Genomic DNA, 22,618 nt, shown 5'->3' with positions numbered 1-22,618 from the left:
GTTCTTTTTTGAGCTGTGAGCTTTGGTCTGAAAAACCATTCTATCTACCGGTAATTTAAACATTTCATGTATTGTAACCAATCTGTAACATGGCTCCTTACGTTTTCCATTGATTTCAGTTTGGGTCCGTCCCCCCTGTAAAGTGCAACAATTCCCTGTAAGTCGCTCATTGTCTATCCATATTAACTTTCTTAAAAGTAACAGCCTCGATAGGAGATAGCCACAAAGGTGTTTTCCTTTCCAGCAGATTTTTATATTTCTCCCAAACTCCCAACCAAGAATATGGTTCATAAAACTTTTATAAATGTTTATCTTCCCATACCAAAGAAATGCATGCCAGATGAATTTTAGGTCATGACCTTGTATGTCCAGGATGTCTGCATTATCCAATGTAATCCATTCTTTTAACCAACACAAACAGGCTGCCTCATAATACATTTGCAGGTCTGGCAGGGCAAAGCCTCCTCTTTCTTTAAATCTATCATAATTTTATGTTTAATTATTGGCTTTTCCCCTGCCAGATAAATTTAGAAATATCCTCCTTCCATTCTTTGAAGCAGCCTGAATTATTTGCAATTGGAATTGATTGGAATAAAAACAGCATCCTGAACAATACATTCATTTTAATGACTGAGATTCTACCATACAGGGAGAACTTCATTCTCTGCCAAATCTCCAACTCTTTCTTAATCTCTTTCCACAGTTTAACAATTATTTTCAAATGAGATTTCTTACTGTCAACCAGATTCCCAAATAACTAAGTTTTTTACCTATTTTCAAACCAGAGTTTTTTCTAACATATTTTTCAACTGATCATCCATGTTTTTAACCAACATTTTGGATTTATCTGAATTTATTTTAAACCCTGCCACTTCTCCAAATCTTTTGATTTTTTCTAATGCTTTGGGAATGCTCTCCAAAGAAATATCTTTAACATCACTGTTAAGAATGTCTGTGTTGTGCCCTTTGAAAAGTAACCACTGAGCTATAACCTGTTTGAGTGTAAACAAATAAAGTTCCTGTTTTGTTTTAAAAGTGTTTCATCCTTCCTTCCTTGGATCCTCTGGTGAGGGCTGAGTGGTCACAGGTTCCCCCTTCACCTAATTCTAACATCTTGCTGCTGCTAAACAAAAATACTACCACAACCACTTAATACAAAAGCTCAGGTGTGGGAATGCAGGCAGGGATTTCTCTTGTAGCCCCTAAAATAGCAGCTGCATTGTGCAGCACCCAGAATAACGTGGAGTGTCTGTTGCAGAGAGGATGTGGAATGTTCGTGTGTAACAGAGAGGGGCAGCTATGTCCATGCGCTGTGCGAATGATGGAAGGGGAAGCCGTGTGCGTGTGTGTGTGCGTGTGTGTGCGTGCGTGTGAGGGAGGGAGGGAGGGACAGTGAAATATACTCAGAGTCAGGTGTGGATTTCATGCTCTTTATTCAGCCCATAGTAGCAAGGAATGGAAGTTCCCCCAAAACGTCTGCTTTATATACACTATTTACACAATGGGGCCCACGTGATTGGCTAATTCCGGGATACTCCTGTATGCCAATCAGGTTGCGGATTCGCTTCCACCTGGAGCTGGATTGGGTGGCTCCTGCAGACCAATCAGACGGCTGCATTTTGGATCCTATTCAACTCAGTACATAACAGACAGCAGAAGATATATGTGAGAGACAGAGGTATGTATGTATGTATGTATGAGAGGATAGGTAGGCAAGTATAGATGCATGGTCAGTGTGAGAGAGACAGGGAAAGTGCGCACATGAGGGTGTGCGTGTGCCTGAGAGATGGAGAAACACAGATGGTGCGTGTGAGAGAAAGGAAGAGAACGTCCATATAGAATGTGAATAGCCAGCAACTAAGGATGGCAAAACTCAGCTGCAGGGGTAGAGAGTCGCAGCACTTAAAACAGAAGCCAAAGAGCTTGGAACCAAGCCTTCCACCTTAAAAGCGTGTCTCTCTCACACAAACAAAGTTTACTGATAAGGCTTGGAAAGGTACAAGAATCCAAGACCTTGAGAACAGTACAAATCATTCCCAACCAAATAACACACTTTATCACAACACATTTTCATTTCAAAATACGGGGGGGGGGGGGAGAGAGAGAGACATGCGGAGTAAAACGTCCTGCTGTGAGTGCACAGTGTGGGTTTTTGTCTTATGCTGTAAAGGGACAGGGAACATATTTGTATTTATTCCCACGTAGGCCATAAAGTATACAAACAAGGGAAAACACACTGAACGAAATACAAGGGAGAATTGCTAGAAGCAAGTTGGAGAATCCCCCCTCTTCCCTCCCTCCTTGTAGACACTGCACTAAGACAGGCCAGTGGCCCATCTTATGCAGGAAAGTCCTCTCCGACTGGCAGCGGCTCCCAAGGGTTTCAGGCAGGGTGACCTTCCTGGCCTTAGCTGAGCTGCTTTCTATGCAAAACGTGCTCTGCCACTGATCTATTAGTCCTTCTCCTGCTGTGCTGGGTAGATCTATAATAGTAGCAGAGCTAATGGTGTTTAGATGTTGTTGGAACAATTTGGTTGCACAGACGTTCCTTGTAAAAACCAGTTTTGCCAGCCCTGTTTTGTGCTTTGCTGAGCAAAGGTTTGGTGAAGCCCCTTATTCACCCTGTTACTCTAGCGCCCAACAAGCAGCTGTGTGTTATGTGCTTGCAAAGTTATGTGCAAGGGACTTAGACAGCTGGGTGGGTCAACACACCTCTCAGTCATATGACACCAGGTGACTGATGGCACAGCCCACCTGTCAAAGTTGGTCCATGGGCCCCAAAAAGGTTCCCCATCCCTGCACTAAACCATTGTTTAGCATTACACCTGAATTAGGCCAATGTGCCTTTAGATGGTGCTGGAATAAGCCACTCTGAAGCCCTACAGGTAACTCCCGACGAAATTAGACATATGGAGGTAGTTTTCATTTCAGGAATTGAATGGTTTCAGCATTTTGAACCTGCACCATTAAGTAGCATGACGTAACACTCAGAACCTGGGCGTAACACTATATTCTTGAATCTTAGGAAGTCTGCTTCGCCTTCACTTTGGAAGAGGTAGTTCTTGTTACCTCAACCTTCTTTTCTTCTTTCTGGTCCATTGCCCTGATTTTGTTGTCCTTCCCATCATACGGCTTAAATTTGTACCACACTGCATTTCAGGTTTTCCCACTGCAGTCTGCCAGAGCTCTATAACTCTTCCTCAATAGTAGCATTTCCTACTCCATCTCTCTCTCTAATAAAGTAAAGAAAGTGTAAGCTGTTCATCCAGGTAGGGTGTTGCATGTGCATAAATTACATATCTAAACAATTTTATGTTCTGTATGAAGGAAACCAGAGCTCCCATCCTAGTTGGGTCTGATGATCCAAGGTCCCTCACGAGCACTGTGTGAGAGACAGAAATAGCAATAGCACTGTAGACTCAAACTAGGGGGTGACCACATCTCTGGTAATGTGTGTAGGATGTAGGGACACATCTAGCCTTGCTTAACAGCACCATTATCTCTAGACAGTTATACCTCCACATACAGAATACCATCATAAACTACTGAAAAGGACCTATGCGTGGGTAGCACATGCAGAAGACACAAATTCCTTTAGTTAAAACATGGCAATGCTTATGTCACACTGCCTGCCTTGATATGATTTAATGTGCAATAAAAATGATAAAAGATACAATTTAGAAACACTGGTAACACATACACACATCTGGCCCTTGTTGAATATTCCCCAACACATTAAATGACACTTGCCTTCTTAAAGTCATACCATAAACTACCTCCCCCCAACCTCCCCAGTAATCAAGATCCAAGTCTTTACTCTGATGCTTGCTCTGCCAGGGCCGAGCTGTTGTACTAGGGCAGCAGCATTACCGGCAATTAACTTTGGAAACAGCTGAATAGCAGGCTCTGAAAAGTTAATGCACTTCTTAAAATTATGACAAAGAAGAAAAAACAAAAGGTTACACGGAGCATGGTGCACATGATAGCTGCCAAAAGCCATTTACTAGAATGAGAGAGAAAGCAGACGCAAGCAAACAGACCTAGCTCTTAACAAGCCGAGATGGCACCATGCCAAATGTGTAGCCATTGGTATTATGGGATAGGATTTTTAGCCCCCCCTGAACTGCTCAACAACAGATAATTTGAGTTAGACAACTAGGTCCAATCCTAACCCTGTCTACTCAGCAGTAAATCCCACTGAATTCAATGGGGTTTAATCACAAGTGTGGTCCAATCCTAACCCTGTCTACTCAGCAGTAAATCCCACTGAATTCAATGGGGTTTAATCACAAGTGTGGTCCAATCCTAACCCTGTCTACTCAGCAGTAAATCCCACTGAATTCAATGGGGTTTAATCACAAGTGTGGTCCAATCCTAACCCTGTCTACTCAGCAGTAAATCCCACTGAATTCAATGGGGTTTAATCACAAGTGTGGTTAAGATTGCAGCCTTTGTGCTTGATCTCAACTGACTGAAGGACTATCTTCAGAACAAATGCTTTAGGAGATGTGGATCAGTTTCCAGGATGGGAGGCTTCCCATCTACCATTTGCTCTCATCAATACAGTGGTACCTCAGGTTACAAACGCTTCAGGTTACAGACTCCACTAACCCATAAATAGTAACTTGGGTTAAGAACTTTGCTTCAGGATGAGAACAGAAATTGCGTGCCGGTGGTGTGGCGGCAGTGGGAGTCCCCATCAGCTAAAGTGGTACCTCAGGTTAAGAACAGTTTCAGGTTAAGAAAGGACCTCCAGAACGAATTACGTTCTTAACCCAAGGTACCATAGTATTTGATTGGGAGCCACCGAGAGTGGCTGGGGAAACCCAGCCAGATGGGTGGGGTATAAATATTTACTACTACTACTACTACTACTACTACTACTACTACTACTACTATAGTGGACTAGGGGGACTAGGGTGGTCCCCTAAATGTTCCTCTGCCACCTCCTTCCCAAAGCCTGGGAAGTTTCTGCCCAGCTTAGGGAGGGAGTCGTAATGCTCATCAGTGCAATGTCCCCCCCCCACACACACCCCATCACTCTTGCAAGCTGGCACCTCTGGCCCTAACTGTTCCCCTACAAAAAAAATCACCACACGCCACTGATGGGAATTGTAGTCAAACAACATCTGGGCCACCATGTTGGCTTTTCCTGCTCTCCTGTTGAATTTATTAAAACCATACTTCACTTTCTCAGATTTGGCAAGAATGACCTCCACCTTTTGGTGCTTTCTGGGGGAGCTCTGAAGTGCTAGAAATGTGTGCTGTTTCAAAACCAAGAAGCTGAGAGTCTTAAGATCTGGCTGCAATATTGTGTGTTGGGTGCAATTCTGTGCTAGTGCTATGCAGGGCCAGAAAAGGATAGAGCCCCTGCTTGAGTGAAGAAGTAGATGCTCCTGGTAGTGAACTTTGCCCTGGGATGTGAGCAGACGTTGTGCGCTGGCGGTGCGGCAGCAGTGGGAGGCTCCATTAGCGAAAGCGCCTCAGGTTAAGAACGGTTTTGGGTTAAGAACGGACCTCCAGAACGAATTAAGTTCGTAACCCGAGGTAGTAGTAGTAATAATAATAATAATAATAATAATAATATTTATTATTTGTACCCCGGCCATCTGGCTGGATTTCCCCAGCTACTCTGGGCGGCTTCCAACAAAAATCAAATACATTAAAATAGCACACATTAAAAGCTTCCCTAAACAGGGCTGCCTTCAGATGTCCTCTAAATGGCTGGTAGTTGTCTATCTCTTTGACATCTGGTGGGAGGGCATTCTGTTGCGCCAGAAGCGGTTTAGTCATGCTGGCCACATGACCTGGAAAGCTGTCTGTGGACAAATGCCGGCTCCCTTGGCCTGAAAGTGAGATGAGCGCCACAATCCCTCCAGGGGTCCTTTACCTTTTACCTTTTATAATGGCAATGGCGCCCACCTGAGAGGTGCTGGAACTGAGTTCTGGTGAGTTCTGGCTGAAAAAAAGCCATGGCTGTAACACTCTCTTTCCCATCTCTGGCATCTTGGAGAGTCACTGCCAGTCAAGAGTATACAATTCCTGGCTGGATGGACAAGTAGTCTGACCTGGTGGAAGGAAGCTTCCTCAGTTCCTCCTAAAATGCCGCAAGAGCAGTGCAACTGCTGCAAAATCAAAGATTCCAGCAAGGACACAAAGTACCATTGCAGTCCATCGCCAGGTACACCCATAACCCTGGATATAATGGGCCTGGATAGAGAAAACCAGAGAAACAACTGAGGAATTTACTAAGTCAGACCATTTGCTCAGTGCTGTCTGTTTTGACAAACAAAAGAAGCATCCTGCTGGTTCAGACCTATGGCCTCTCTAGCCCAGCATCTTGTTATCACAGCAGCCAACCAGATGCCTGTGGGAAACCTGCAAGCAGGACACAAGCACAAGAGCTGTGGAGGGACAGTAGAACCTCCATTCCTACTTTACCATGAGGAGGTAGAGAATCTTGAGACAAGACACCTTGACTTCACCATTCTGTCCTGAGCCTCTCATGCATGGATCTCTTAAAACCTGCACATACAACAGACTCACAAGATCAGCCATCACTTATGAAAGTGAATGATTTCCAGCATTACCAATGTTCAACACTCATTATGGCTAATGGCATATTCTCTGCCAATTTACCTTTTCCCTTATTACTGAAGAACAAAGTCAACACAGCACATTATGTGCTGGATAGGGAAATTTATATAAATAGGAAGGAGGAGCCTCATTTTAGATTAACTTGGTTAAATATTCTCTCAATTAAAAAAAAAAGGCATTTTGCCTGTAACAATTTGTTAAAAATGATAAAACTAAAAAACAACCCAGCAGTGAACGACCAAAGAGAATGGTTAGACCTCATTTGATTTCTGAGCCAAGAAAACAAAATCTCAACTCTTTTAGGGCTGGTCAACTTTTCTGGGGGCTACTAGGTATTCTAGTGCATAATTTCCAAGGTACATGCCAAGAGAAAATTTAAGTTTTAAATGAACTGAAGAATTCTGTGATCCTAAAGTATATCACTCACAGGGGATACCTGTTTTGTCTCTGTAGAATTTAGTATTCTGGACTTGTCTTTAAGTCAGCAACTGTGACTCACACAGAAACCAAGTAAAAACAAAAATAAATAAATAAATAAAAATCCTTCCAGTAGCACCTTAGAGACCAACTAAGTTTGTTCTTGGTATGAGCTTTCGTGTGCATGCACACTTCTTCAGATACCAAGTGCCCATGTTCTACGGGGGTGGGTGGTGGGTGGTGGGTGATACATTACACTCTGAAAAGCAAACCTTTTCCTGTTTCAACATGAAGTAGGCCTGTGAATTGTATTTCAGTGGTGGGAAGTGTGTATCACAGTGAACAGTAGTTTAGGAGGAAACATTTGTCTAAATGAGGGGTGGGGAATGCGTTTCACTCCAAAGGCCACATCTTCTGGGCAACCTTCAGAGGACCACATGAAAGCAGAGGGCGTGGCCAGAGGCAAAAGTGGGTGGAGCCACACATTAACATTTTACCTTTGTGCAGCAGGCTAATTTCTACACACAGGCTCTCTCTTCATCCAGACAAGCATGATCAAAATGCAAGGATGCATTCCAGCCAAGCAAAAATACTTAAGGTGCAAAGCAGGGCCCTGAAGGGCTGAATTTGGCCCCCCAGGCCTGACATTCCCCACCCCTGGTTTTGACACTAGTTGGAGTGATTGGGTCTGATCCTCCAAGCACAGGTATGGAGTTTATGTGCTCTGGCAGAAGAGAGTGTTGGATCAGATGAACAGTCAACTGAACTGAGTATTCTGTTTTCCACAGTAGTTAGCCAGCTGCTCCTGGGAAGCCCAGCCAAAAGGAATCATAGAATCGTAGAGTTGGAAGGGACCCCGAGGGTCATCTGGTCCAATGCCCTGCAATGCAGGAATATCAACTAAAGTACAGACAGATGGCCATCCATATGAAGGCAATGAAGGAATGAAGGCAATGGCTTTTTTGTCATACATGCCTTCCCCTTCTTACAACTAGTATTCAGCGCTATACAGGTGCTGCCTGTGATCATACAGGTTCAAATTAGGCACCAAGGAAGAAGGGGAATGAGCTGCTGAATAAATATAAATTGGGGGCTAGCACTGGGGATAAACAGGAGTCTTGTGCCTTTAATGGCAGGCAAAAATTGAACAAGTAAGCATTTTCTGGCACAGAAATACAAATACGGGAAAAGCTTCACCATGACTGTACTCTTATTTTGTGTTATGCCACACACATCCCAAGGCAGCCTTGTTGTGATTGCAGCACAAAGCACTCTAAAAATTCAAGTCGTCCAATGTTTCAAGAGCGCAATATTCCTGTGAAATATTGAGTTCTGTTGCTCCTTTTCCTTACAAAATTGTGAACAAAACTTTCAGACCTATTGACTAAAGCTTGGTAAGATCACTGAGGGCCACATCCACAGTCCTTCAGAGACTGGATCCAGCCCAGAAACTACGATTTGGTCATTCCTGATCTAGGTAAATAATTTATTCCAGAATTATGAACAATAGAGACATTTTCAGTTTGTTTAAAAAGAGACTCTTCAGAACCAAATACTCAGGTTTTATTTGTGAATATATAGAAATAAAGCATGTTGAAAACTGACCTCCATGCAAAAAATAAAAAGCAGCTTTGGTGTACAATCCAATGACAATAAATATCAAATCTGTCAAAAGCTGGATTGGATTACAGCATAAAACAACAACAACAAAACAATAAATCAAAGAACAATCTAATCTTTTGTGAATGGAATACAGATCAGTTTCGAAGTGTTTAAAAACTTTGGGATTTAAAAAGACACTTAACTTGAAGTACTGTATCCAAGCTTTCATACTGGCAGAGATGGCCAAAATATGAAGCTGCCGCACTCACACCATTGGTCTAACCAGCATATTATTATGGTCTACTCTGACTGGTAGTTCTTCACAATCTCACAGGTGAAATCTTCCTTCTCCAGCACTGTGACCGATGTTGCTTTAACCGGGGATACTGGAGACTGAATTCAGGCTTCTGTGCACGCAAAATTCTCTACAATTCAGCTGTGGCCCATGAAACAAGGTAAAAACAGCTTTGGACACCATTAAGGGTAGCAGAGTGAGAGACAGTAAGACCTCTTGCACAGTTTATTGTATACTGAAAGCCACCATTGTGTGTTTATGCAGCTGCTACTCATTTAAACTGGGTTTGCAATGGAGAGCTTTGTGATGAATTGTACTCAGAAATCCAGTGATTGTAGCCAGGATTGTACCTAGTGATAATTAGTACTTCCTATAACAAGATTCCTCCTGCCAACTGAGCAGTTCGAAAGCACGTCAAAGTGCAAGTAGATAAATAGGTACCGCTCTGGTGGGAAGGTAAACGGCGTTTCCGTGCGCTGCTCAACTTATCAAAGCCAAAAGAAGCTCTTCAAGGCAATGTTGCTGAGTTTAATTTCCTATGGATGACAGAACACTGGAGATTTATGACATCTTCGTAATACTTATTTTATTTGCAAATCTATAAGCAGAGTATAAATATAGGCAAATATCAGGCACTGTTCCAAGATACCAAACCACCAGATCTCCAGAGGCTCTGCACCCCTATGTCTTTAGCCACCTCAGTTATTTCTGCCTGTTTCTTTTTATTATTATTTTTAGTGCAAACTACTCTTTCCATCACTTCCCCCTTAGATCTTCTTTCTATTCTTCTAGCTAGGAATCACCAGTTTCCAAATCTCGATGGTTCTCTCCTGCAAAAATACTCATCTGTACCTGCTGTTTATTATATTTAAGTAAGCCTGATCAAAGTTCACGGGAAGGGGCAGTATTGGAGAATAAAATTTGATAAGGCACTATCAGTAGTGTATTAGATTTAACTAGGCAGAAAGGGTAAATTATTAACCAAACTATGGAATTTAACTGCATGATGAATTCTTGTTTTCTAGATACCAGGATCCAGGAAACTAGAGAAATAAATTATTGTTCAGGAAAAGCCATAAACCTGCATTTGACTGCTAAGTAAAACACTCAGTCTGTTTTTTTAGTGCTAGAAACTAGCCTCTTTTAAAGCAACACCTAAAGCACTGGCTCAGGAAATAATCAGATGGAAAGTGTAAAAAGGTAAAGGTTATTTACCCAGACCGTAAGGTCCAGTCATGGCCAACTCTGGGGTTGTGGCGCTCATCTCGCTTTATTGGCCGAGGGAGCCGGCGTACAGCTTCCCGGTCATGTGGCCAGCATGACTAAGCCACTTCTGGCGAACCAGAGCAGCGCACGGAAAAGCCGTTTACCTTCCCACTGGAGTGGTACCTATTTATCTACTTGCACTTTGACGTGCTTTCAAACTGCTAGGTGGGCAGGAGCAGGGACCAGGCAACGGGAGCTCACCCTGTCGCGGGGATTCGAACCGCCGACCTTCTGATCAGCAAGCCCTAGGCTCAGTGGTTTAACCCACAGAGCCACCCGCGTCCAGTACAGTAACATAGAGTTTCCATTCCGGGCAGCAAAACCCCTTTGCCAAGAAGTATTTTGAGGCAACATATAGCGAAGGAGCTGCCCAGAACTATCTAGATGAATGAGCAAAACTCACAGCTCAATATTCCATTGTCTGTACGACAAAGTCTCTATCAAAACTGGCTTCAGCTAAAAGCCAATCATGGATCCTCTTGAAGTGAGGTATTTTGTATAGAACTGATACACGGCACCCCTGCCTGCCTCCTTTGCAAGGCTTTGGAAGAAGAAATGGTTGTATCCCACCAAACGCAACCTTTCAGTTAAAGGTAACACTGCATCTCTTAAATTCCCCAATGCTTTATAAGCTTCAACTATGCCAACAGTTTAATAGTGTAAAAGTCTGTTCTAGACACATTTATCCTTCTGCTATCATTAGCACCTGAATAATTTCAAAGGCAGGCAAAAGATATATCATTATGCATAGTCTTACAAAGGAGAGCCAGCATGTTTAGAGTCGCCAAGTTTTGCCAAAATGCAACATAAGATGATGATGATGATGATGATAACAATAATAATAATAATAATAATATATTTATACCCCGCCCATCTGGCTGGGTTTCCCTAGCCACTCTGGGCAGCTTCCAACAGAATATAAAAATACAATAGTCTATTAAACATTATAAGCATCCCTAAACAGGGCTGCTTTTAGATGTCTTCTAAACGTTGTTTAATTCTTTATCTCTTTAACATCTGATGGCAGGGCGTTCCACAGGGCAGGCGCCACTACCAAGAAGGCCCTCTGCCTGGTTCCCTGTAACTTGGCTTCTTGCAGCGAGGGAACCACCAGAAGGCCCTCGGCACTGGACCTCAGTGTCCAGCAGAACAATGGGGGTGGAGACGCTCCTTCAGGTATACTGGACCGAGGCCGTTTAGGGCTTTCAAGGTCAGCACCAACACTTTGAATTATGCTTGGAAACATACTGGGAACCAATGTACCCTGTTTCTCCTAAAATAAGACATGGCCATAAAATAAGCCATAGCAGGATTTCTATGCATTTGCGAAATATAAGCCGTTCCCCAAAAATAAGCCATACCCCGAAAATAAGCCATAGTGACATGGTACCTCCCATTAAAACAGCCTGGAGAGGCGTGGCTATGCAGCGTACCGATGCGACATGGTTAAAATAAGACATCCCCTGAAAATAAGCCATACTGTGTTTTGTTGAGCAAAAAAATATATAAGACGGTGTCTTATTTTAGGAGAAACACGGTAGGTCTTTCAAGACCGGTGTTATGTGGTCTCGGCAGCCGCTTCCAGTCACCAGTCTAGCTGCAGCATTCTGGATTAGTTGTAGTTTCCGGGTGACCTTCAAAGGTAGCCCCACATATAGCGCATTGCAGTAGTCCAAGCGAGAGATAACCAAAGCATGCACCACTCTGGCGAGACAGTCCGCAGGCAGGTAGGGTCTGAGCCTGCGCACCAGATGGAGCTGATTAACCTGCGCCTTCATGGACAGCTGTTAGTCCAAAATGACTCCCAGGCTGTGCACCTGGTCCTTCAGGGGCACAGTTACCCCATTCAGGACCAAGGAGTCCTCCACACCTGCCCGCCTCCTGTCCCCCAAGAACAGTCCTTCTGTCTTGTCAGGATTCAACCTCAATCTGTTAGCCGCCATCCATCCTCCAACCGCCTCCAGACACTCACACAGGACCTTCGCCGCCTTCACTGGCTCTGATTTGAAAGAGAGGTAGAGCTGGGTATCATCCGCAAACTGATGAACACCCAGCCCAAACCCCCTGATGATCTCTCCCAGCGGCTGCATGTAGATGTTGAAAAGAATGGGGGAGATGACAGAATATAGAAATATATAGAAATACTTTATTGTCACTGTAAACGTGTGCCCCCCCCCACAATCTCCCAGTCCTTGTTACACTTTGTGTGCTGTCGTACGGCCAACCCCGAACGTCAGCTGCAATGTTGCTGTCTTCCATTCAGCAGCCTCACGGCCCACGGGTAGAAAGAGGGCAGGAGATTAAAAAGGTGCTGGCCAGAGTGTGAGTCATCCCTGAGAATGTTCCTCACTCTTCTGAGGCAACAGTCTCCTGCGATGACGTCTAGCGGAGTCAGGGGACAGCCCATGATGTCGTGTGCTGTCTTCATCACCCTCTTTAGGGACTGTCAAACCAGTGTACCACACTGTAATACAGCATGAAAGACCACTTTCTATCGTGGACCAATAGAAGGAAACGATCAGTTGTTGTCTGACATTGTTCTTTCGCAGGACCCTAAGGAAATGAAGTCTCTGTTGGGCCTTCCTGACCACCTGGGCTGTATTGACCTTCCAAGTAAGGTCTTCACTAAGATGGACTCCCAGGAATTTAAAGGAAGAGACTCTCTCCACACAGCCCCCCCCCCCGCTTTGCTTCCTTTTCCTCCCCTTTTGGCCGCTTCTTTCAGTGCAAGGGGCGGGCCAGTGAGGAGTGGGCGTCACACTTGTCGCTGGCATGACACCCCCTCCTCGCTGGCCCACCCCTCGCGCAGAAAAAAAAGCTGCTGGAAGGGGGAAAAGGCGGCATGCCCCCATTCAGGGCCCGCCTGGTGGGGCGGGGTGGGCAGCCAAAGTGTCACCCCCTCTCCTGGAACCTGGGGCGGGCTGCCCTCCGCCCCTGGTTCTTGCCTTCATTGTTCTGTATCTCTGTCTCGGTGGCAGGAGCTCGAAGAAACAGTGACCAGGATGCGATGGATCTCTTGATATGTCTAGTGCTTTCTGTGGCACCTTGCGATATAGATTTGTTCCAAGGTGGAGAGTGAGCAGCCAATAATGCTCTGCTGTTTTAATAATTCTGCACAACCCTGAGAAGTACAGCTTCTGTACCACACACATAAACCATAAGTGAGCACGCTCTCAATGGCACAGTGATAGAAGGCAAGCAGCAGCTTTTGCGGAAGATGGTTTTTCTTAGAATTCTCAAACAGTACAGTCTCTGCTGCGCCTTCTTCACGAGCCCCCCTATGTTGACACTCCAGGACAGATCCTCCTGTAACTCAATGCCACTTTGTGTCAGTTAGCTTTGGTCTGTTGGTCAGTTAGGCTGCTGCTGCTTAAAGATGTGTTAAGAGACTCACTAATATAGTTTATATAGTTTATAGCTTTTGTTTTGTAACCTGAATATGTACATGAATGAATCTGTCAGTGAATTACTTTATTTTGGTTATTAATCAGATTCATGTGTATCTTTATTTTGAGGGGGATAAAGGGATTGACAATCAAGAAAGGACGAAAGACTCAAACGAGTCAGCAAGCCGTTTGCCACTGTGCAGGTTTAAATAAGGAATGTTTAACTCTGCAACTATATTATATAAACGTTCCCACAAGGGTGATGTCAGCCATGTCCATAAGGAATTGCTTCCTGTGGTTGGTGCAGACCAAGTTCCTCGTCTGTTGATCCAGGCCCAATGAGATCCAGTCCTGCTCATTATAGGAAACTGCCTCCTCTACCCTGTCCAGCTTTTCAGCAGCTCCTTTGTGACTGAGGTAGATGTAGCAGTCGGTCAGCAGCACATAGACAAGCTAGAGGTTCCCCTCCATGTGCCCAGAACTCATGTGGATCATCCAGAACAGCTACTCCTCATTCTCCCAGAAGACATGAAACTTCAGAAGCAACAAGTGGTTATTGTGTACCCTGAACTCAGGAGGGGTGGGTTGTCTCAGAAGGGCTTCCCTGGTTTTCTTCTCATGGCACTGCTTGGAGAAGGGCTGGCCGTCTCCCCTTAGCCTACTGAGGGCCTCCACACTCACTGCCTCAACCTCCTCCTCCTCCTGCAAGTTCATTGCTATGCGTGGCCCAGCTTATGCTCTTCCTCCTTCCTCCTCTTGTCCAGCAGCTTGAGAGCCACCAGGAACATGTGGCAGTTGGCCATCCCCTGCAGTGCCATGGTGGTCACCACCTGCTGCAGGAGCATTTGAATTCTCAATGTAAAAGCAGGAAAAATCCATGGGGGCTGAAACCCCCTCAACTAACAGTGCCAAAGGGTGGCCCCTCTGAGGAGGCCTCCCCTGCCCAGACAGTTCGAAAGGACTGGTTGGGGGTCTTGAGGGAGCTGCTCCACCCACTGGCATCGTCCAGTGAGCCAATCACCTTGCTCAGAGACTGCCCCACCCTCTCCAAGGAGTTGTTCTTCATCTTAGGGATGCACAGCCCCAGCTGGGGAAGGGTAGGGCTCCTCTCACTGCTGACTTCTGGATTGGCCTCCAGGCTGCCTGGCTCCAGCACCTGACTTGTCCCCCTCACCTGCCCCTTGAGTTACAGTCTGGGTCACAGAAGACCTAGGAGTTGCACTGGGGGCCTTTTCCAAAAATAAATTGAATAGTCAAGCTGTTTCTCCCAGGGTTTTGGGGGGGGATGGGGCAGGGGGTAGGGCTTTACAGAAACAAACACAGTTATTTGCGGACAGCAAAGCATAATAGGATTGTGCTTACAAGGGGCCAGCTGAAGCTTAGCTCAAGTCACCCCTTCATAATGAAGCTGCTCTGACTCCTGCTTGCCACACCTGGTTAGAAGACAGGGTAGTAAGAAAGTTTTATATCACACATCCACATGATTTAGATAGTAGGCACATTAGGCAAAGCAGGTATCTTAAAGTATACTTAGGGAGTTGGGTTAGAAACTATATCCACACATGCTTCCACTGAAAGCTTGCTTTCTATCGGCTGAAGGCAGGCACAACTTTGCACTATTGCCTAGCAATAATTAGGGAGCATTAGCTTTTGGGTGGATGCCCACATTATATGCCAAGCAGTAACTTACCCAACATTTCTGGCACTACACTGCCCCCTCTTGTGAAAAACACACTTTATTAATTGTGAAAAGCTAACTAGTCAATGTAGATTTGTAATTTCTTTACTTGAATATTTAGCCTGCTTCAACCCCAAAGCTTGCTGTAACTATACTGGCCGCACAGTGCCAGGATCTTTGGCAATGCATCTGAAATCTGGTTGAAAATATTCTTCATTTCAAAGATTTAACTATGTTAAACAACTCACAATTTACATAGTCAATACAGAGCAACTTGCAAAAACAGGCATTTAGTGGAGACTACATAAAGTTAGTTCAGACAGATAAATATAGAAGGTTTTGTTTTTATTCCAGCCTAACAAAGGAATTTTTACCTTTAACAAAAAGAGAGAAAAGACACATTTCCTTTTAAAGAACATGATAGTATTAAGGTTAAAGTATATAACTATAGGAAAAAACCTTTGAATAATCCAACTGAAAAATCTTTAGATACTTGGGGAATGTCCATGGGTTGTTTTTTTAAAAAAAGTTTTCTAGTATTATAACGACCTATTAAAACTAAAGTAAGACATGTATTAACTGAACATACACAATAACACAAAAATGAAAATTCCAGGCAGCATTCACAAAGTTAAAATAGTTGCCAGCTATTAGCTATTTTGCTGAAATTAGGTTCCCATTTATTACTTGTTACAAACTGCTGAAATTAGAAGAATAGTTGGGTATTCCCTTTGAAGTAAACTTGTATAGGACTGAGGACGCTAACAGCTGCTGCAGAGCTCACGCGTGTGTTAGTGGTCCAACAGGGTGATTCAGGAAGAGATTTCCTCCTCATCTCTGCCTTGGGGGACTGCATTCTCCATGCTCCTGACTGGAGTCAACTGGCTGGAGAAACTATAGGAAGAAGAGCTTTTCACTGAGCTCAATTGCTGGTTCATGGTGTAGAATTTGACCCGAGAGAAAGGCCAACTTGTGAGCATACTTGCAAGGAGCTGGCACTCTGATGGTTCCTGGCCAATTCCAGTATATGTGGCAAAGCTTGAAGGTCAGCCTGTTAAAAAAGGTGGGAGGGAGAGAGGATAATTTTCACCCTCAACAGAATATCAACATTATTCTCTGGAAACTTGTTTTTTTCCCTGTTCTAGAAGGAAGGATTGACCTTTAACAGTGACTGTTGATAAAGCCCTAGGAAAATATACCTGCAGGGTGGATAAAAATCGATGATTTAAAATTTTAAAATTGGATTTTTTAATTTTAATCAGATTTTTTAAAATTTAAATCATATTTTAAAAATATAACACTTTTGGAAGAAAAATCTTTCTAAAGATAGTTTTCTATTTAAGTTACATTATAGTCCAAAGGCTATAAGGATTTGTCCATCAGGAAATAAGGATTTGTTTTAAGTTTTTCATGTGTGCTAAAACTCAGTCTAAGTTTTTTTTAACTGTTTAACCACATTAGTTAACAAACATGGATACATATGCTATAATATTACTGGTTTGGTTAAATAAATTGTCTAAATTGTTATTAAGGAAATGATTATTTTTCTCCTTCCAATAAAGTACAGCAGAAAAATTGTCCAAATATAAACAAATAACTTATTAAACCTCACAATAATTTCATAATTATCTGTCTATGTATTTCTAATAATATAACCAAATGAGTAATTTTTGATATAACTGTAAAAATTTATTATTCCAAAAATGAAACCTTCATATGGTTGTAAATACAGTGATACCTCAGGTTACATACGCTTCAGGTTACAGACTCCGCTAATGCAGAAATAACGCTTCAGGTTAAGAACTTTGCTTCAGGATAAGAACAGAAATTGTGCTCTGGTGGCACAGCGGCAGCGGGAGGTCCCATTAGCTAAAGTGGTGCCTCAGGTTAAGAACAGTTTCAGGTTAAGAACGGACCTCCGGAACGAATTAAGTACTTAACCAGAGGTACCATTGTATTAAGATTATACCAGCAAGAATGAGTCTTTCTGTAAAAAATAATAATGATTTAAATCAAGTCTTACTGAGTAGTGATTTAAATCGATTTGATTTAAATCAAATCCAACCTACATACCTGCACATGGAATTAAAAGCTGCAGGGCTCTGCTTACAATTAAGAAGAAACACAAAGGGAAATGGGAAGGAAAAAGTAATGGGGGAGTAACCCAAACAAAGGACAAGGGAGAAGGTGGCAAAAGCAAGGGAGAAAGAGGGGATATTTTAGGGGCCATTTAAGAGGTTGACTGGAGAAGTTTTCAAAATTAAGAAGTGTCATTAACTATACCAGATAACTACTTTAGGCGCTATGTGGAGCCCCTAGATGCAAGAACCTGTAGTTTGGTTTAATTTGTACAGCGCTTTATCAGAAAGACGCTTTATGTAATATTGTCATTATTCATAGTATTCTGGTGATCATCAAATCAGAGCTTCTCCATAATTAATCCAATTCAGTTCTGGGCAACACCAGTCACTTTGTTGTTGTTGTTGTTCAGTCGTTCAGTCGTGTCCGACTCTTCGTGACCCCATGGACCAGAGCACGCCAGGCACGCCTATCCTTCACTACCTCTCGCAGTTTGGCCAAACTCATGTTAGTAGCTGCAAGAACACTGTCCAACCATCTCATCCTCTGTCGTCCCCTTCTCCTTGTGCCCTCCATCTTTCCCAACATCAGGGTCTTTTCTAGGGAGTCTTCTCTTCTCATGAGGTGGCCAAAGTACTGGAGCCTCAACTTCAGGATCTGTCCTTCTAGTGAGCACTCAGGGCCGATTTCCTTGAGAATGGATAGGTTTGATCTTCTTGCAGTCCATGGGACTCTCAAGAGTCTCCTCCAGCACCATAATTCAAAAGCATCAATTCTTCGGCGATCAGCCTTCTTGATGGTCCAGCTCTCACTTCCGTACATTACTACTGGGAAAACCATAGCTTTAACTATACGGACCTTTGTCGGCAAGGTGATGTCTTTGCTTTTTAAGATGCTGTCTAGGTTTGTCATTGCTTTTCTCCCAAGAAGCAGGCGTCTTCTAATTTCGTGACTGCTGTCACCATCTGCAGTGATCATGGAACCCAAGAAAGTGAAATCTCTCACTGCCTCCATTTCTTCCCCTTCTATTTGCCAGGAGGTGATGGGACCAGTGGCCATGATCTTGGTTTTTTTGATGTTGAGCTGCAGACCATATTTTGCGCTTTCCTCTTTCACCCTCATTAAAAGGTTCTTCAATTCCTCCTCACTTTCTGCCATCAAGGTAGTATCATCAGCATATCTGAGGTTGTTGATATTTTTTCCGGCAATCTTAATTCCGGTTTGGGATTCATCCAGCCCAGACTTTCGCATGATGAATTCTGCATATAAGTTAAATAAGCAGGGAGACAATATACAGCCTTGTCGTACTCCTTTCCCAATTTTGAACCAATCAGTTATTCCATATCCAGTTCTAACTGTAGCTTCTTGTCCCACATAGAGATTTCTCAGGAGACGGATGAGGTGATCTGGCACTCCCATTTCTTTAAGAACTTGCCATAGTTTGCTGTGGTCGACACAGTCAAATGCTTTTGCATAGTCAATGAAGCAGAAGTAGATGTTTTTCTGGAACTCTCTAGCTTTCTCCATAATCCAGCGCATGTTTGCAATTTGGTCTCTGGTTCCTCTGCCCCTTCGAAATCCAGCTTGCACTTCTGGGAGTTCTCGGTCCACGTACTGCTTAAGCCTGCCTTGTAGAATTTTAAGCATAACCTTGCTAGCGTGTGAAATGAGTGCAATTGTGCGGTAGTTAGAGCATTCTTTGGCACTGCCCTTCTTTGGGATTGGGATGTAAACTGATCTTCTCCAATCCTCTGGCCACTGCTGAGTTTTCCAAACTTGTTGGCATATTGAGTGTAGCACCTTAACAGCATCATCTTTTAGGATTTTAAATAGTTCAGCTGGAATATCATCACTTCCACTGGCCTTGTTGTTAGCAAGGCTTTCTAAGGCCCATTTGACTTCACTCTCCAGGATGTCTGGCTCAAGGTCCGCAACCACACTACCTGGGGTGTATGAGACCTCTATATCTTTCTGGTATAGTTCCTCTGTGTATTCTTGCCACCTCTTCTTGATGTCTTCTGCTTCTGTTAGGTCCTTTCCACTTTTGTCCTTAATTGTGGTAATCTTTGTACGAAATGTTCCTTTCATATCTCCAATTTTCTTGAACAGATCTCTGGTTTTTCCCATTCTGTTATTTTCCTCTATTTCTTTGCATTGTTCGTTTAGAAAGGCCCTCTTGTCGTTTAGAAAGGCCCTCCAGTCACTTTATCATAGGGTAAAAAACCTCAGGATCCTGGCCATGGTTAGTTCTATGAATATACTCCTCCACTGCTATCCAATCTGCATTCCAATATCCATAGGTACAGGGAGGAGGACAAGAGAAGCATGTGCAACTAGAGCAGTGTTTTTCAACCTTTTTTGGGCAAGGGCACACTTGTTTTATGAAAAAAATCACGAGGCACACCACCATTAGAAAATGTTAAAAAAATTAACTCTGTGCCTATATTGACTATATATAAAGTAATTCTCTTGAATAAGAATCAAATAAACACAATTTTTCCCACGGCACACCAGGCAACATCCCGCGGCACACTAGTGTGCCACGGAACAGTGGTTGAAAAACACTGAACTAGAGTGCTGTCTTCCAGTTCAATTCCAAGCAAGGAAAGTATTTCTGGAAATGATTCTACAAGGATCTCCGCCAAACTGAGGCTGACAGAGATGTGAAAGAGTAAAATGCAGCGCCAGGTAAGGTACCTGCTGTTCAGGCCGGATGATTAATGTAGGAGCTTCAGTGTTAAGCATTATTGAGCCACCTCTTTTACTCTGATAGCTTGGGGCAGGGGTGGGGAACCTTTCTGACTCCGCAGGCCTGACCCCTATCAGGATCAGCCTCAGCAGCCATATTTGACAGGTGGGTGGGGCTGCCTACCTATCAATGTTACAGTGGCAGGTGCAAGATGGTTTTTGCCCCTTTGTTTTTTGCAAGGGATTCTGTGCAATGACAGTTAAATCCTGCTCTGTTTGGCTACTGGGTGTAGGATTGCACAGTCAATTTAGGATTTAACCCTACCCATCAAATGATATCCTGAATGACACCAGCTGATGGTTAGGTGTGGTTTGGGGAAAATGGCCTCACGGGCCAACCGGAACACCCTGATCCACAGATCAGAGATTCCCCACCCTCAGCTTAGCAGAGTGAAGGTTCAGAAGTCAACTCTGTAATTTCTTATACATTTGTTTTATGTACAAAAATAGGACAACTATTTGGAGTAGGGATTCACAATCAGACAAAATCATGTAATAATATAATAAAGGGAGCAATCAAATCATCCCCATTGACCTAGAGCATCACAAAAAATACAGCCGTAAACAAACCAAAAGAATTTGGCTGGTGCTGAAAGACATTAAAGTTGGCACAAGGTGAGCCCCTGATCTTTCACTCTGGCAAAGCATATCCACACCAACAGCAAGCTAGTCAAAGCCCAAGCCTCCAGATGGGTTATCCTTAGAGTGATTATTTGGCACACTCAACGGTTCACCCTAGTCAGAGGACCATCTCACTATCAGAGCAGCAGTATAACACTTGCAATGGCAAGACATGAGAAAACACCCAATTTCTAATGTTTTAAAAAGAAATGATATAAATATTTATATATTACTTTCTGTACATGTGAACTAAAAGCACACACACACATAAATCCCTAAGAAGAATTAAGAGATTACATCTAAAACATGAAATACACTCACCTCTGCAGGTGGTCAGGACTGAGGTTGGCAGTATTTCTTACACAGACATAGTGAGTTGGGATGCCACAGCCTTGTCGTGCATAATGAGCAATCAAGTAAAAATCCACCCTAAGAATAATTAAAAAGAAAACTCAAACTGCTACCAATATAATTTTTATTTACAAGCAGCACACAAGATAGTCAAGCAAACAAGTAAGTGAGGGACCAACTTGATTCTTCAATCCCTCAAAAAGAATTTGGGAAACAGAGGAGCTTATTCAAAACCATTAGGCCATCTAGATCACAACTGTCTACATTAACTGGCAATACCTCTCCTAGTGTTTACAGAATTTTTTGCAGCCCTACCAAGAAATGCCAGCAGCTGAACCTGGGAGGTTTCACATGCAAACCATGTGCTCTGCTACTGAGCAGCAGCCCTTCCCCAACACCTCCTTGAGGGCACTGTTGGTGCTGACTTTAAAAAGCCCCTTGCCATCAAAAGAGAAGATCCTTACCCATTGATCCCATTGCAAGACTGGTTAATTGTCATGCACAGCCCTTAAGGGAGAGGGAAATCACTGACCAGCGGCCACCACTTCACATGTGCCTGGCCATGTTGTCTGGTTCGCTTGGAGGCATTCAGGTACACTTGAGAACCACTATGCTCTTCAGGTAGCTTGGTTAAACCCAAATTATTTTTTCCCCAGAGGAAAATTTGATATCTAGCCACATAGGCCTAGTAATTTACAACTTGCTGTCACAGCTGCCGATGAACAGCTTTTTATCCTCATCAGGTCAAATTTATGGCTCTTTCCTCTATCAAAAAGGGAAAGAATGCAGAGATGAACACCAGTTTGACTGGCACAGATATCAGGAAGTTAAGGAGACCACCTAAAGATTTTCAACCTACTGAGAAGTTTCATACACAAATCTTTAAGATGTTCAATGAAAAACTCCAGAAAGGATACTGCCAAAGACTGGAAACCTCTGGATTAAAGAGTAAAAGTTGATACTGCGGTACACAATGTAACCTGACTACATAAAGTTCTAGCATGCCACATTTCACCTGATTTATTCTATGGTGGTGGGAGGATAGAATTGGGTTCAGAGGAGGGCACCAAAGACTTTCAAGTGTTGGTTTGGAAAACAAACCCTATGAGGAAAGCTTAAGAGCATTGGAGGGAAGAGAAGACTGGGGGGGGGGGGGCAAAGCATCTTTCAAATACTCCAAGGGCTGTCACACAGAAGATAGTAAAGACTTCTTGGATGCCCCAAAGGAAAGACTCATTTAATGGACTTAAGTTACAGGAGAGTAAATTTTGGTTTAACAGTTTGAGAAAACAGACAAATCATTTCAGCAATGGAACCTACACACAATCATGCTATATACAATGTCAATGAGCAAGAACAAACACATGTTCCTCTCTCCCCTCTTCACAAGTGGCTGGGACAAGAAGCTTGAAAGCTTTGACTTAGTCATGGACTGTTGTGTCATATAGACCAACCAACTCTATTTGACATTAACTGTCTAGTTTCAAACAAGCCAACTTCAAACCAGTTACTGAAGATAGCCTGTTTGACATGAACCACATTTAAGATTAAACACAGTTCCTGGTCTGCATGATATGT

At 43.3% G+C, this 22,618-nt stretch overlaps 1 protein-coding gene across 1 annotated transcript in view; it reads right to left on the bottom strand.

Annotated features, from left to right (window-relative positions):
• Positions 1-15,569: 15,569 nt before the first annotated feature.
• PIWIL2 (piwi like RNA-mediated gene silencing 2) overlaps positions 15,570-22,618 on the bottom strand; it is a 75,811-nt gene continuing 68,762 nt past the window's right edge. Inside the window, exons 23-24 of the mRNA XM_033171473.1 lie at positions 21,011-21,118; positions 15,570-16,292 (exon numbers count right to left, since the gene is read on the bottom strand). Of these exons, the coding sequence (XP_033027364.1) occupies positions 16,136-16,292; positions 21,011-21,118 (265 nt within the window). The 3' untranslated portion in view covers positions 15,570-16,135. The remainder of the gene's footprint in view (positions 16,293-21,010; positions 21,119-22,618) is intronic.

Source organism: Lacerta agilis, chromosome 15 (genome assembly GCF_009819535.1).
Source record: "Lacerta agilis isolate rLacAgi1 chromosome 15, rLacAgi1.pri, whole genome shotgun sequence".
Classification (NCBI taxonomy): domain Eukaryota; kingdom Metazoa; phylum Chordata; class Lepidosauria; order Squamata; family Lacertidae; genus Lacerta; species Lacerta agilis.
The sequence above is the reverse complement of the archived record's forward strand: the minus strand, read 5'-3'. Positions and strand labels throughout refer to the sequence as shown.